Below are 12,338 nucleotides of genomic sequence, written 5' to 3'. Positions count from 1 at the left end.
AGCTGCAGCCGTGACAAGGGGAAGAATGCCTATTTAATCTGGCTAATAATGGGCAGAGTCCCAAGGGTTTACACAGATGTCCTCCTGGAGGAAAGCTCCCACTACTAGAATACTTTTCTTTTTTTCCAAAGTGCTTTCCTGGCATCCCATCATTCCCACGGTAACCTGGGCAGATGGGCAGGGCCAACCTCCTACGTATAGGTGACAAAACGGAGGCTGAGAGTGTGGTGGCTTGGTCAAGGTCACACGTGTTTCCAGGGAGCATGCTGGAGGCAGTTACAAGAATTGAGGTCTCTGGAGGGTGCACTTTCTTCTTTATGAATGCCTTATACACCCTGCCCATCTATCTACCCCTTGGCGGCAGGCCCCCAAGAGTTTCCTGGGCTTTGGGTATTACACTTCAGTCAAGGTCACTCTCCAAGGAGGGCACCATGGAGAAAAGCTGGAGGGACCCAGCACGGCCAAGCACCCACGGGGCGGGAACGGACCCGTCACACAACCTTGTTTGTATTTGGTTTGCTTGTTTACAAAGAAGAAAAAAGTATGTGGTGAAAGATTTGTTCCAAACCTTGATATTCAGGGCCTTCTGAGGACATCACTTTGCTAGGAAATATTGAACAATTCAGGAAAGAGACCAAGTCAGAGGTCTAATGGCCTGAGGAGGGAACACCCCCCTCCCCCCGCCACACAAGATCTTACAACATCCCACATGCAAATCTGTTTACTTACCCTCCCAGTGTTTAAAAATCAGGAAATCTCTCTCTCTCTCTCTCCCTCACATACACACACCAGATTTCTATTTCCTTTTGAAAAAAAAATTTTTTTTTAGATGCTCTAGCAATGTTGCTAGCACCCCTGGAGGTGGCTACAGAGTGGTCGTCCCCCTTAGATAGGACCTCTGCCCCCTTTGCCGCAGTCCTCACTGGTCCCTCTTGGTACCTTTCACTAGTTTCTTCCCCCATCTCTCCTGAGCGGGCACTCATTTTGGGGACCCTTGTGCAGATGAGCGAGCCCGGCTGCCACTCTGGGGAATGCTGGACGTCGGACAAGGACGAGGCCCACAGGGAGCCTGCCGTGGTGACCTGGACCTGCCTTGAAAGGGTATCCCAGTGGCCTGCTACTCTGGCTGCTCATGGGAACTACTGAGGCTTCTTTTTCTGACCCAAATGCTTTCTTGTTCCCTACTGCTTCTAGATGTCTTAGTGTGGGATGTTCGCGCCAAGATAGGAGGCATCAAAACAAGCCGGGCTGGCGGAAAGACCAGGCAAAGACAGCGTGAGACGCCGAGCATGTGAGGACACGCAGATGGGCACCGTCTCCTGGTCACTCATTCTCTCCCGGGATGCCTGCCTCTAAGGCAAGACACGTAGGTGCAGGGAGAGATAAAATTAAGCTGCTTATCCAGATTTAGATGCTGGGGACAGCTTCGCTGATCCCTAGTTCCAGCAAGATCTGAGAGCCTGTCCTCCCGGCCTCTGTCCTCCGGGAGGAAGGTTGGTGGCTACTCAGCTCCATCTGCCTTCCACGGGGGGACCCCCGAGCTACCTGGTACGCGGACAAGAGTTGGAGGGGAATTAAGAAAACACGCTGGGAGAGAGCAAAGGGGAAGTGGCTATCTGGAATGGGGTTCAGCACTTCCCTAAGAAGTCCTGAAGACAGGCCTTCTCAGTACTCCACGGGAGGGACTGGTTCTCTGTCTTTCTCCTTCAAGGCTGCTCCATCTGTCCTGTCCCATGTCATCTGAGGAGCAGCCGTGTAGCTGCTGGGGGACCAACATGGATAACACGGCATCATCTCTAGAGATGCCACTCTGTGCGGCACTAGGATTGTCCTCACTTGGCTGGAGGAGACCGAGGGTCAGAGTGGCGATGGATTTGACCAAGGTCATCCAGTGATACGTGAAGGGTCAGCCTGACTTCAGACTTCAACTCTGTCCAGCACATAATATCCATACTGTCTTTTCTGTGCCCAGTGGAGGGTGCTCCTTGACTCCAGGAGTGGCTGTTTTTGCTAGCTTGGAAATGCACCTGGGCATAGAATGCACCAGGTGGACACAGGCCTGGTTGGGTCTGGAAGGCTGCTTGCCTCTTGGTTGTGTAGAGGTATCAGGAATCCTGCCAACTCTTAGGAAGGACGAGGCACCAAACTGTCAGAGATGGGACGCTCACCAAACTGCCATTAGCACAAAGTGGCCGGTTTTTCACCAAGGGGCTCACACATGCAGGGTTCCCACGGCCCAGCGATCATTGACCACATGCTGATTTGGGAGCTGGTATGCATGGCTCCCCTGATTTCTCACTCCACCCTGGGCAGATCAGGGGGCAGTGATGAAGCAGAGACAACAGCGTCCCTCATGTAAGATGATAAGCTCCAGCTTGCCTCTAACTCAAAACTTTGACCTCCTGACTTCATCCCAGCTTGGTCTGTTTGATCCAGGGAATCAGGGGCTGGGGGCATACCGTGCTCATAAATATTTCCCCCCGAAGCATATCGAACCACCTTGTGGGGCCACCTCTTCCCAGAGCCACCTGCTCCCAGGTCCACCTCCCAAAGGGCCTCAGAGGTCTCATAAGCAAAAGAAGAGGGGGGCTGAGATGGTCAGGCCAGACGAAGAGCAGGGCCACGTGACCCTACAGGTAACAAGCACGATGCTCAGCCAGGTACCCTCCAAAGCCCTTACAAACACGAACTCATGAATCTCCACAGAGCCCTGCAGGACGAGTGCCATCTCCTATGTGACTGATGACACCACTAGGACAGAGAAGGCTTAAGTACCAGTGACCAAACGTGCACAGCTCGTAAGTGTAGGCTGAGAAGTGGACCCAAGCTCTCTCAGCCCGAAGACTGCTCCCACCTAGGTACCACGCTGATGTCCACAAAGGGGCCTGGGGAATCACCTAATGCTTCTGGGAGGAGGTGGCAGAACGTTCCCCGTAGCCGCTCCCACGGACTTTGTGATGATTCTGCAATTAAATAAAACAAAACGAAAAGAGCCATGCTCCCTTCAGAGGGGATTAAGGAGAAGGGGAGCGCACGGATATCGCCTTCTACATTTATTTCCAGCATGAGCCCTAACGAGGCCCTCGGCCACCCCTCTTCTCGGAGCATGTTCGGCTTCCACATATGTTCCGTGTCAAGAGGTATTAGCACTCAGCCCACTGACTAACCAATGTAACGACGCTGCTGAGAGATAATCCTTTCCAGAGCTGTTGCTTTCAGAAAAGGCAAGGCTGGAAGTAAGCCACTGAGAACCAGAGAGAGAGAGAGAGAAAGCGAGTGTGTGCGTGTGTGCGTGTGTGTGTGTGTTTGGGGCATGGGGGGTGAAACATCCTGAGTTTGTGCTCAGGAGGGCCTTGTTACTCAGGTCCTTCTGCTAGGGGACTCGGCCTGGGCTGGCCACAGAAGTCCCAGCTGCTCTCAACATGGAGAGCAGCTGGCAGCTTCATTCCTTCAAGGCCCAGGTAGCACAGGAGAAAGAACCACGGCGGGGAGATGAGGTCCGCCCTGATCGGTGAAGAGGACCCACCACCCCCAGTTTCCCTAAAGAAGCCAGTGACACAGAAGGCCACCGAGACCCCAGTCTTTGCTCCTGTCCTTGCCCACATCTCCTCAGGGAAAGTCCCATGGAGCTCACAGGCCTTTGCTGCAAGGTTTGGAAAACACGAACATCTGGAGTTGGGTTTACTGATAAATCGCATTAAAATCACCTTGGCAACTCCGGCAGTCCACATGTTGATTCGGTGGCCCGGAGCTAACATTCTGGGTGGCATTTATATTCTCCACACCTGCCCACGGGTCTGTGGAAGACAGCGGGGACGTTACCCCTCCTACTTCTGTGGTGTTTGTCGGGAAATGCCCCAAGCATGTTCAGATCCCATAGTGCAAGGTTTTCTCAGAAAACTGGTGCCAAGAAAGAGTATAGTGACCCCCTTCCTGGAAATAAGCGAAACCCTTGCAGGAAAGACCATGGGACAGGAAGATGGCCCAGGCTCCTGCCTTGCGGGGCGGGGTAGAGGGGTGGTGCTTTGTGGATCCTCCTTTTCCTAATGCAAGGCTGGGGAGTCAGTTTCTGTCTCATAAACACTCAGATGCAGATACACAGGATGGGAAGGATGGTACCAGCAAGGGCCTGGCATAGCCCTTTCTACGGTTCCTTCTTAGAAGAGCTCTCCCTGAAAGTATTTACCACTATTCCACACGGGCATTAGCGAGGACACCAATCTGGGGAGGTAGTTCGGACCTCTGACGAAGCTGCTGGGTACAGAGTCAAGCCTCCCTCATTAATCTCTTCCTCTTTTTTTTCTTTTAATTTCTCCAGAATTAACCTTCGATCATCCTGAATTCCTTTATCCTACTTGTTTGCCTTAGAACAAATATTATGCTCTCACCCTTACCGTATGATGTGGGGGATTTGCTCTGACCTTCAGGAATCTACTGCAGGCAGACACGGAGAGGAGACTGGTGGTGCCCAGGGCTACGAGGTCAAGAATGTCTAACCTTGCCCTGTCTTGCTCGGGGCCATGTGGGGCTAAACGCCCATGCGAGGAAACAGGAGGCGCCCTCCCAGGCCCAACTAAGGACAAAGGGGACTCTTTCCTTCTCTCCTGATCATGGCTGTACTGCTGGTCACCAGCTGTGGGTTGTCATGGTGATTCCTAATGTGAGGGAAACTGCAAATGTAGTAATGCCAGCAGGTGGCCCGTCTGAGAAACAGGACCTCCTTGGAGTCCACAGACACAGGATGACTCTAGGAAGAGGGTTCAAGCAGAGGGAAGCGGAGACTGAGAGACCAGACAGGGAAGCCATCACCGGCTCTCAGGAGGTCAAAGGCCTCACCTAGTGGGTCCTGGCTTGGCTCCTCCTCTTCCTTAACAGTGACTAGGGTGGTCATTCGCCTTTCCATTGCCTCCTGCTTGCTAATCGGTCCTTTAAGAGGGGTGAGTTATTCACTCGATGACCAAGCATGGGATGACCCCAGACTTTCAGTCTCCCTGATGACCTTCCTTGGGAAGCCCCAGGTACACAAGAAAGGGGAGAAGGCTTCTCTCAGGAGTGCATCAAAAAGCAAATTTACTTCTGCAGGCAGGGAGAGTTCTCATCACCTCTCCTTGACCCAGTCTTTAAGGACAAGCAGCTCCTTCGTGCCCACTCATGGGATTAGCAGGATACCAAGGAACCGGAGGAAGTCCCACGGAGACGGCAGCCCAGGACTGATACTGAGGCACAGCCAAAGGAACGAGATACAGTTAGTTCAGCGGCATCTCCTCCTTGGCGTGAGCCAGTGAGGAATGTTCCATGGATCCCCAAACTAGCTCTGTAGATCTGCTTGGGACTGGGGCTGAAGCAAAAGTCTCCGGCGTGGACTGCAGAATTAGACTGCCTGAGTGCAAATGCTTTGCCACTTACATGCTGAGTGACTATGGCCATGTTCCTTAACCCTTCAATGCCTCAGTCTCCTCATCCATAAAATGGCCCTTTCAACAATACCTTCCTCTTAGCATCGTTGTAAGGATTAGAGAAGCATATAAGCACGTCAAATTCCTTTAGCACAGGCTCTGGAGCATAGTAAGTAGACAGTAAATGTTAGCGGCTACTATTAGTAGCAGTAATATTACTTGAGAAACAGCTGGTAAGGAAAAGTGAGCTACGGGAGTGGAGTTTTGCTTACTGCCCTGTAATTGGCATGTTGCTTGGCAAACTCCAAGATTCTCAAATGGTTTTGTCTGCTTTCCAAGAAAATCAAACAACAGGTGCCTGGGTTGTCTTAACTTATTCCAGCCCAAAGACAGTCTGGTTTGGTTTAAGACCTCCTGGGGCAGGCTTAACATCGATCACCGCCAGTATTTACACGAAAGCTTCTGCCTCAAATAATGGCCCACCCCACTCAGGTGACTTGTCTATGTAGGCCATGCAATCAGTGAATGCTTTTTTTTTTTTTTTTTTCCCCCTGGGGGAGCTGAAGCAGCACAACGGGTGGCTGCCTGTCAGAAGAGAAAGTGATGGTTCTAAAGACATGGATGGCTTTTCTTGCTTTGGGAGAGGTTGATCTTTGAGCTACAACATGAGGGATCTGGGGGCACTTGATTGGCTAATGTCCTAGGAACCCAAGAGCCTGGGTAGGCAGGGGAATGGACAGGAACAGGAGCATCCTAAGTACTGATTCTAAATTTTTGGTGAGGAAGGGGACAGGTGCAGCCTGGGACAAGAGGACAGGTCACCTCTCTGGTCATCCAGCTGCATACATCCCTGGAGTTGGGAGCATATGTGCAGTGACATATCCTGTCCTAGCCGTGGCTTCTGAGATGTCTTCATGCGGGATATCTGACTTCTCAGATGTTTAGAAGGGAGTCTCTAAACATATTTCCGGTCCCAGTGGGTGCTGGGCTTGCTCCCCAGCTGTCTGTTCTAAGGAGGGAAGCTGATAGACCACCACACCAACCCCTGGTGAGTGTCCGCAAGAACTGAACCTGTCTGGGATGAATTACAGGGAGACATACTAGCTATTTTGAAACATTTGAAGACTTTGAGAATAGCCTTTTCTGAGTTTCCCAGAAGCCATTACTGAGGTTTAATATAAGAAAGTTAGCTTCCTAAGCTGCTCAGCGCACAGTGATGACGCATTGCAAACACCACCAGTAAGAACAGATGGGATTTGTCATAGAGGGCATGGGGGAGGGGTTTCTGCACCAGCTGGGTAGGAGACTGTGCTTGGAGCCCTGAAGTTCCTTTGACCTCTAAGATTCTGGGACTTAAACTAAAGGAGGTGACTCTTTCGAGGCTGACACCCAGAGGACAGGGCGTTGGGTTTAGGGGTTTACTCCCAGGACTGCTGAAGCTTTTCCACATAGACCCATTTGTGGCAGCTTCTGAGAAACTTGGAAGGCTGAGATGGCCTAGTGTTGGCCATCTGCTGGAACAAAGCTATGAAGAAAATGACCCAGGAGGACAACCCAGGGACTGGGCAAATTCTTTGGGATGGCTGAAAAATGTGGAGAAATGGGACAAGGGGGTGCAGGCAGGACAACTCAATGTACCCACTTTGCTACGGGCAGCCTCACGACAAGTGCCAGGAAGGAAAGAGCTGGGATCACTTCACGGCAGAGACAGCTTGACTTTGTGATGTACCAATAATTTGAGAAACGGAGAGAGAAAAATAAACACAAACCTCTTGCAAAAAGCCTTCAAGTCAAAAGAGAGGAAATTACCCAGACTACCAGGGTATTCTAATCAGAGCCTTCTTATCAGAGTGTCTCCAGCCTAACAAGGAGAAATCCAATCTACAGCGGGCTGGACGCTAAATTCGATCTAATCAGGACATGCTTTCCAACTGCTCAGCAGCAGGTCAAAGCCCAATGACAGGCGGCGGCTGCTGCTTCTTTCTGGAAAGCAAGGCCTCCTAAGTTGTGTCAACTTTTGGGTGCGTGTGAGAGGGGATGCTTTGTCTTTGCTCCCAGCTACTCCATTCCATCTGCTCAAAACTGTGGTGGGATTGAACTAGAGCTGCCTTTCCTGCCCCTGCAAAGTCCTACGAGTTCTATTAATATCACTGGTGTCAGCTCCAAGCTGGGACACATTTAAAAAACATGCATCCCCTCCCCCAACCCATGCATTTATTGATCTTTGCTACAAGCGATGCCCTGGGCTAGGCACTTTGATGCAAGCTAGGTTTCTCCTTAATGTATGCAAGGGCATTTTCCTGATCAGACATGCTGCACCAGACATGCTGATTGTAAAGGGATATTCACTCCAGCCCAGTGGAACACAACACCCCAAAATCTCCCTCAAGGCCCACGCTATTGTTACACTTCTTTCCAGGGATTAATAGCTACAGTTAGCTAGTTGATGGTGGTGGTTGTAACTTACAGCTTCTTTGCTAGAAGCAAAGAACACCATCTGTGAAACTCCCAGCTCCCTGCAGAGCCCTGGCACATCGTTGTAACTAACAGCCTTCAAGGCTCACCTGAGGGCGGGGAACTTAAAACCCATACGCCCGCACAGAGACTCGGACTGAGACAGTCGGTTCGCGGAGACGGAGGTGAGGGGGGATACAGAGAAAAAGACCCGGAACCTTCTTTCCCTCTCCTGCCACTTCATTGCAACAAACCCGACTACTGCTTGCAGACGGCCGTGTGGCCTGGGCAGCCGCCGGGCGTTATGTTCCTGACTGCGTGGTCCGGGGAGGACCTGTCCGGGCCCGAGTCTTACAGGACACAGGAAGGGTAGGGAGTGAAGATGCGGAAAGGTAAAGACTGAGGAAAATTCTCACATCTTCTTCCTTGAAGAGTCTTTGGGCGTCACCCTGAGAAAGTGTTGCCAACCTTCCTCTCTCTGCTCGAGCATCCTGCCTCCCTTCCAGCCGGAGACCAGCTTGACTCTCTGGTCTACAAACTCCTACTGCAAGTTTGCTTAACTGCACGCGGGGACATGAGGGGCCCCTTCCTCACCGCCTGTGACTTGGAGATGGTTTTACAAAGATAATGCACCCACTAGCTCACTCGTTGGCCCTCAGAGGTACTCTACTCAGAGGGCCAAGCACCTTCTCCAGTCTCCACACTGATTTTGCTGTGTGACCGAGGGCAGGTCATTTACCTCCCTGAGACCTCGGTCTACTCCAGTGCTCCCAGGATACTCAAGATCAACTCCCAGGAACTACGACGGTCACCGAGCGGGCAAGGAAGTGTATGCGCAGACACACACCCCGACACCCACTGCCAACGCAAGCACACGCCACAGCTACCTCATCACAGACCAGAGGTAACTCACCCCCGTCATAAAATCTTCGAATACAGGACCAGCTAAGTTCCTCTCCTCACTAGAGTCCAATTATCTTCTTCAAACATTTAAGCTCAAATGACCAGAATGAAATAAATGCAAATAAATAATCCCAGAGCTTAAAATTCGAGGCAACAAATCTTCCTTTAAATTAAATAAACACTTCCCCCCCCCAGCCACATCTTACCAAGAAAGAGTTGCACCGGTGACGGATTTCGCTCTTCTGTATAATTATTTCACCACCCCACCCCCACCCGTCTTCAAGGTCACATGCCTGATAGCAGCTCCCCTGCAGCTTTCTTGCAATATGGTGTGTCAGTGTTTTACTTTCCTAGCTCACCCCTGCAAGACGTTGCCCCTTATAGATTCAACGCAGGCTTCATTCCGAGCCCCCAGATCTGTGGTCAGTGACTCACGCCCAGGCCAGGCTCCTGAGCTATAGCATTTAGATTTGTTTATCTTGACCTTGGCCTCCCTCTGCCAACTCCTTGACTTTCCTTCCACCAAAAAGAGGTGACAGAGGCGTGGGGTGGACAGCTCAGATTTTTTTTTTTTTCCTTTTTGGTATGTGTAAACTCAAAAGAACCGTACAGTGCGTGGCTCGAAGTTTGCAGAGAAGAACCTGCAGAGTCCCCAAGACATACACAGTGACAAGAGGCCTACTCACAGCAGCTGTAGGGACACCAGCCCATCAAAGAGTCCCTTGGCAAGCTCGGTGATCTTGTTCCCATAGAGCACCCTGCAACAGAGCAGAGAAGAGAGTGGTCACTGTGGAGGCAAGGCCACTGGGACCCACGCCCGTAGAGGCCGCTACCTCCGCCAACTCCAGCGGGTGGGTGGTTGGGGTTTCTCAGAGCATCTCCTTCTCCAGCTGGCCTCAGCCCTGATCCTTACCAGGGGGACAGCGGGTGAGTGCCACCAGGGGCTGGAGAGGCAGGCTGTGTGGGAGGCAAGGAGAAATGGGCTCTATCCTGTTTCACTCCTGGGCAGCTCAGTTCAATAAACCACAACAGGGAGCAGCAGTCCCTCTGTAGTGTCTCCCTGAGCGGCTAGTATGACTCACACCTCAGCAATAAATAAGATGTGTAGGAAGCTGGTCGGCCCCGTGTCTTCTTGCCTTCAATGGGTATTGATCAGGCTGAGCCCAGCCTAGAGAACATTTCCTTTTAGTATCCCATTGCATCCTAGGAATTCCTGAGCGGAGTTCCTTAATCATCCATCCAGACAGGGCTTTGGGTATCTGGGTCCTATCCGGGTGGCACGGGGGACTGCTGAGTCGAGGACTGGCTCTCGGGAAACACGGGAGAGCAAGGAACTGTGACCTTGGAGCAATGCCCCTGCACTCCAGCCCCTCTTTGAGCTGCAGGAACCAAGAGACTCTGAATTCTTTTACCTCTCTCTCTGTCAGACCTCCAGGGTCCCTCACACTGTGTCTCTTGTTCATGGTCGGGCCTTCGGAAACTTGGTGGGGGGACGGGACTTGGGGGAGAATTCTGCGGTCAGCCTCTCTGGCCCAGCGCCCAGGGCGTCCGGTTGGCCCTCTGCATAGGCGCTGAAGGCCACTGCTGGCCTCTCTCCACTCTCATCTGTGGCACAGTCTGCTTCTCTCGGTCTGGAGGAAACTGAGCCGGGGAGGGCTTTTTTCTTTTTTTTTTTTTCCTTTCAATTCCCTCTTGGGCCCTGAAGTACACTGAGTGAGTGCAATATTCAATCCCCACTCGGACTTCAAGTCCAGGCCGTTCCACGTCTTTGAGGAGACAAAATGTTAGGGCGAGGAAATAGTAAATGGGAGCGATAAACCAAACCCTCTGTTTTCCAGACACCACCAGGAAAAAGTGTCTCACTCAGCCGGCGGGTGTGTTTCATTAATGTTTCAACAAATTAATGAGTAAATAAAAGTCAGCATGATGGCTCAGACTCACATTTGTAATTCATATTAACGTCCCACTGCTCTCTGTGCCAAGCGCTGTAGCGTCACTGTCTGCTCATCTCAGCTGATGTCAAAGCTTCTGGTGTAGCAGCAGCTGGTGGGGTGGTGGGACCAGGGACTTGGGGCAGGGCATCCTCCTATAACCCATCATACCTCCAGAAGGGACAGCCCTAACCTGGTGGGTCAAACCACTCTCCGGCAGACTGGAGAGGGCTGTGGGGCTACCCTGGATCAATCTGGGAGTAGACCCACCTGGCTTTGCTCCCAAATCTTTCCTTGACTACCTTCTTCCCACCTTTCAGGTCTGAGGGCCCACGTCCCTTCCTTGGGAAGCTTCTCCTAAATATTTTAATGGTTTTTTTTTTTTTTTTTTTTTTACCACCTGTCATCCTGTTATTATTTCTTCACCACTTCTCTTTGAGTTATGTTCTATTACTTCTGTATTCATTTATTTAAACATTTTTCTGTGCCTCTACCTCTCAGCTCCCTGGAATGTCGGCTCTGTGTGGTGATGTGTGGCTCGCTCATGGCTGGAGCTCATGGCTGGAGCTCCTCCCTAGAGCTCAGAGCTGACACGGCCTAGCATAGTATTTGTTTAAATAAATGAATGTGTATGGGCAAGGATTTCCTGCCTTTTAGCTTGGCCACTCCTGAGTCTGGGCTGGGTGTGTTTCCGTTCCAAGCTCCATGAGACCAAGTGTCTTGTCTGTCCAGTTCACTACCACATTCTATGTGCCTAGCAGGCGTCTACTTGAATGGATGAATGCATACATTAGAGGTGAGGGGCACTTCCCTTACGGCCCCAGTATATTTCAAAACTGGCCAGTGAGATGCCAATTTCATGTTTGGCAACCAGATTTTCAATTTTTTCCCCCCTGCAGGACCAGAAGCATCTCACAGTCCTCAGATTGTGCCCAAGTTCTAGCAGAGGGAAGCCAGATAAGGGGAATGGGAGGGTGGGGCGGGCAGGGATCGGATCCTGGCGGCACACGGAGCCTCTCTCTCTGCTCTTCTGTGATCTTCAGCACAATAAGCAGACACTAATCTCACATACAATCCTGTCTTTGATATCCCAGCCAGATGTTCTATTCGATAAATGAAACTAATTTACTCTGCAAGCAGCAGGCAACAGCTGAATCAAGAGACTTCCCTGTCCTCAGCCCCTTCCCAGTGGGATGGGGCCAGGTGGGGGAAATGTGTATCTTGTTACCTGCCTACTCATAAATTAAGCAAGCAGGTTGCAGAGAGAAGCGAAGCCTCGACAGCTTGCTTCTGAGCATTCCCGCCCCACTCAGTGGGCGGGTCATCCAATAATACAAATAATATCAACTGAGGATACCTTTCTTGGCTCTTATTGTGTATTTTTCACATATCTGGGGAGGCAGCATGGCACAGGGATTGAGGGCACGGGTTCTGGAGTCGCACTGCTTGGGTTCAAATCCTGCCTCTCCCAGTTGTGGACTTTGGATAATTATACTTCTTCGACAAACTTTATATTTGTGTAACTACTATGAGCCAGGTGCTGTTTGAGGTGCCAGAGATTCAGCCAGGATCAAGAGAGAGAAAAATTCCTGTTTATGTGGAGTTTAGATCACCTGATTCCTTCTATTGTAAAAGAAATGAGGATAGAGTTTCT

General features: G+C 51.1%; 1 protein-coding gene across 1 annotated transcript in view; it reads right to left on the bottom strand.

Annotated features, from left to right (window-relative positions):
* SLIT3 (slit guidance ligand 3) overlaps nt 1–12,338 on the bottom strand; it is a 597,630-nt gene that overhangs the window by 91,138 nt on the left and 494,154 nt on the right. The window contains exon 12 of the mRNA XM_080803857.1: nt 9,440–9,511. Coding sequence (XP_080659983.1) covers nt 9,440–9,511 — 72 coding nt within the window. The remainder of the gene's footprint in view (nt 1–9,439; nt 9,512–12,338) is intronic.

Source organism: Martes martes (assembly GCF_963455335.1).
Source record: "Martes martes genome assembly, chromosome: 5".
NCBI classification, from domain to species: domain Eukaryota; kingdom Metazoa; phylum Chordata; class Mammalia; order Carnivora; family Mustelidae; genus Martes; species Martes martes.
The sequence above is the reverse complement of the archived record's forward strand: the minus strand, read 5'-3'. Positions and strand labels throughout refer to the sequence as shown.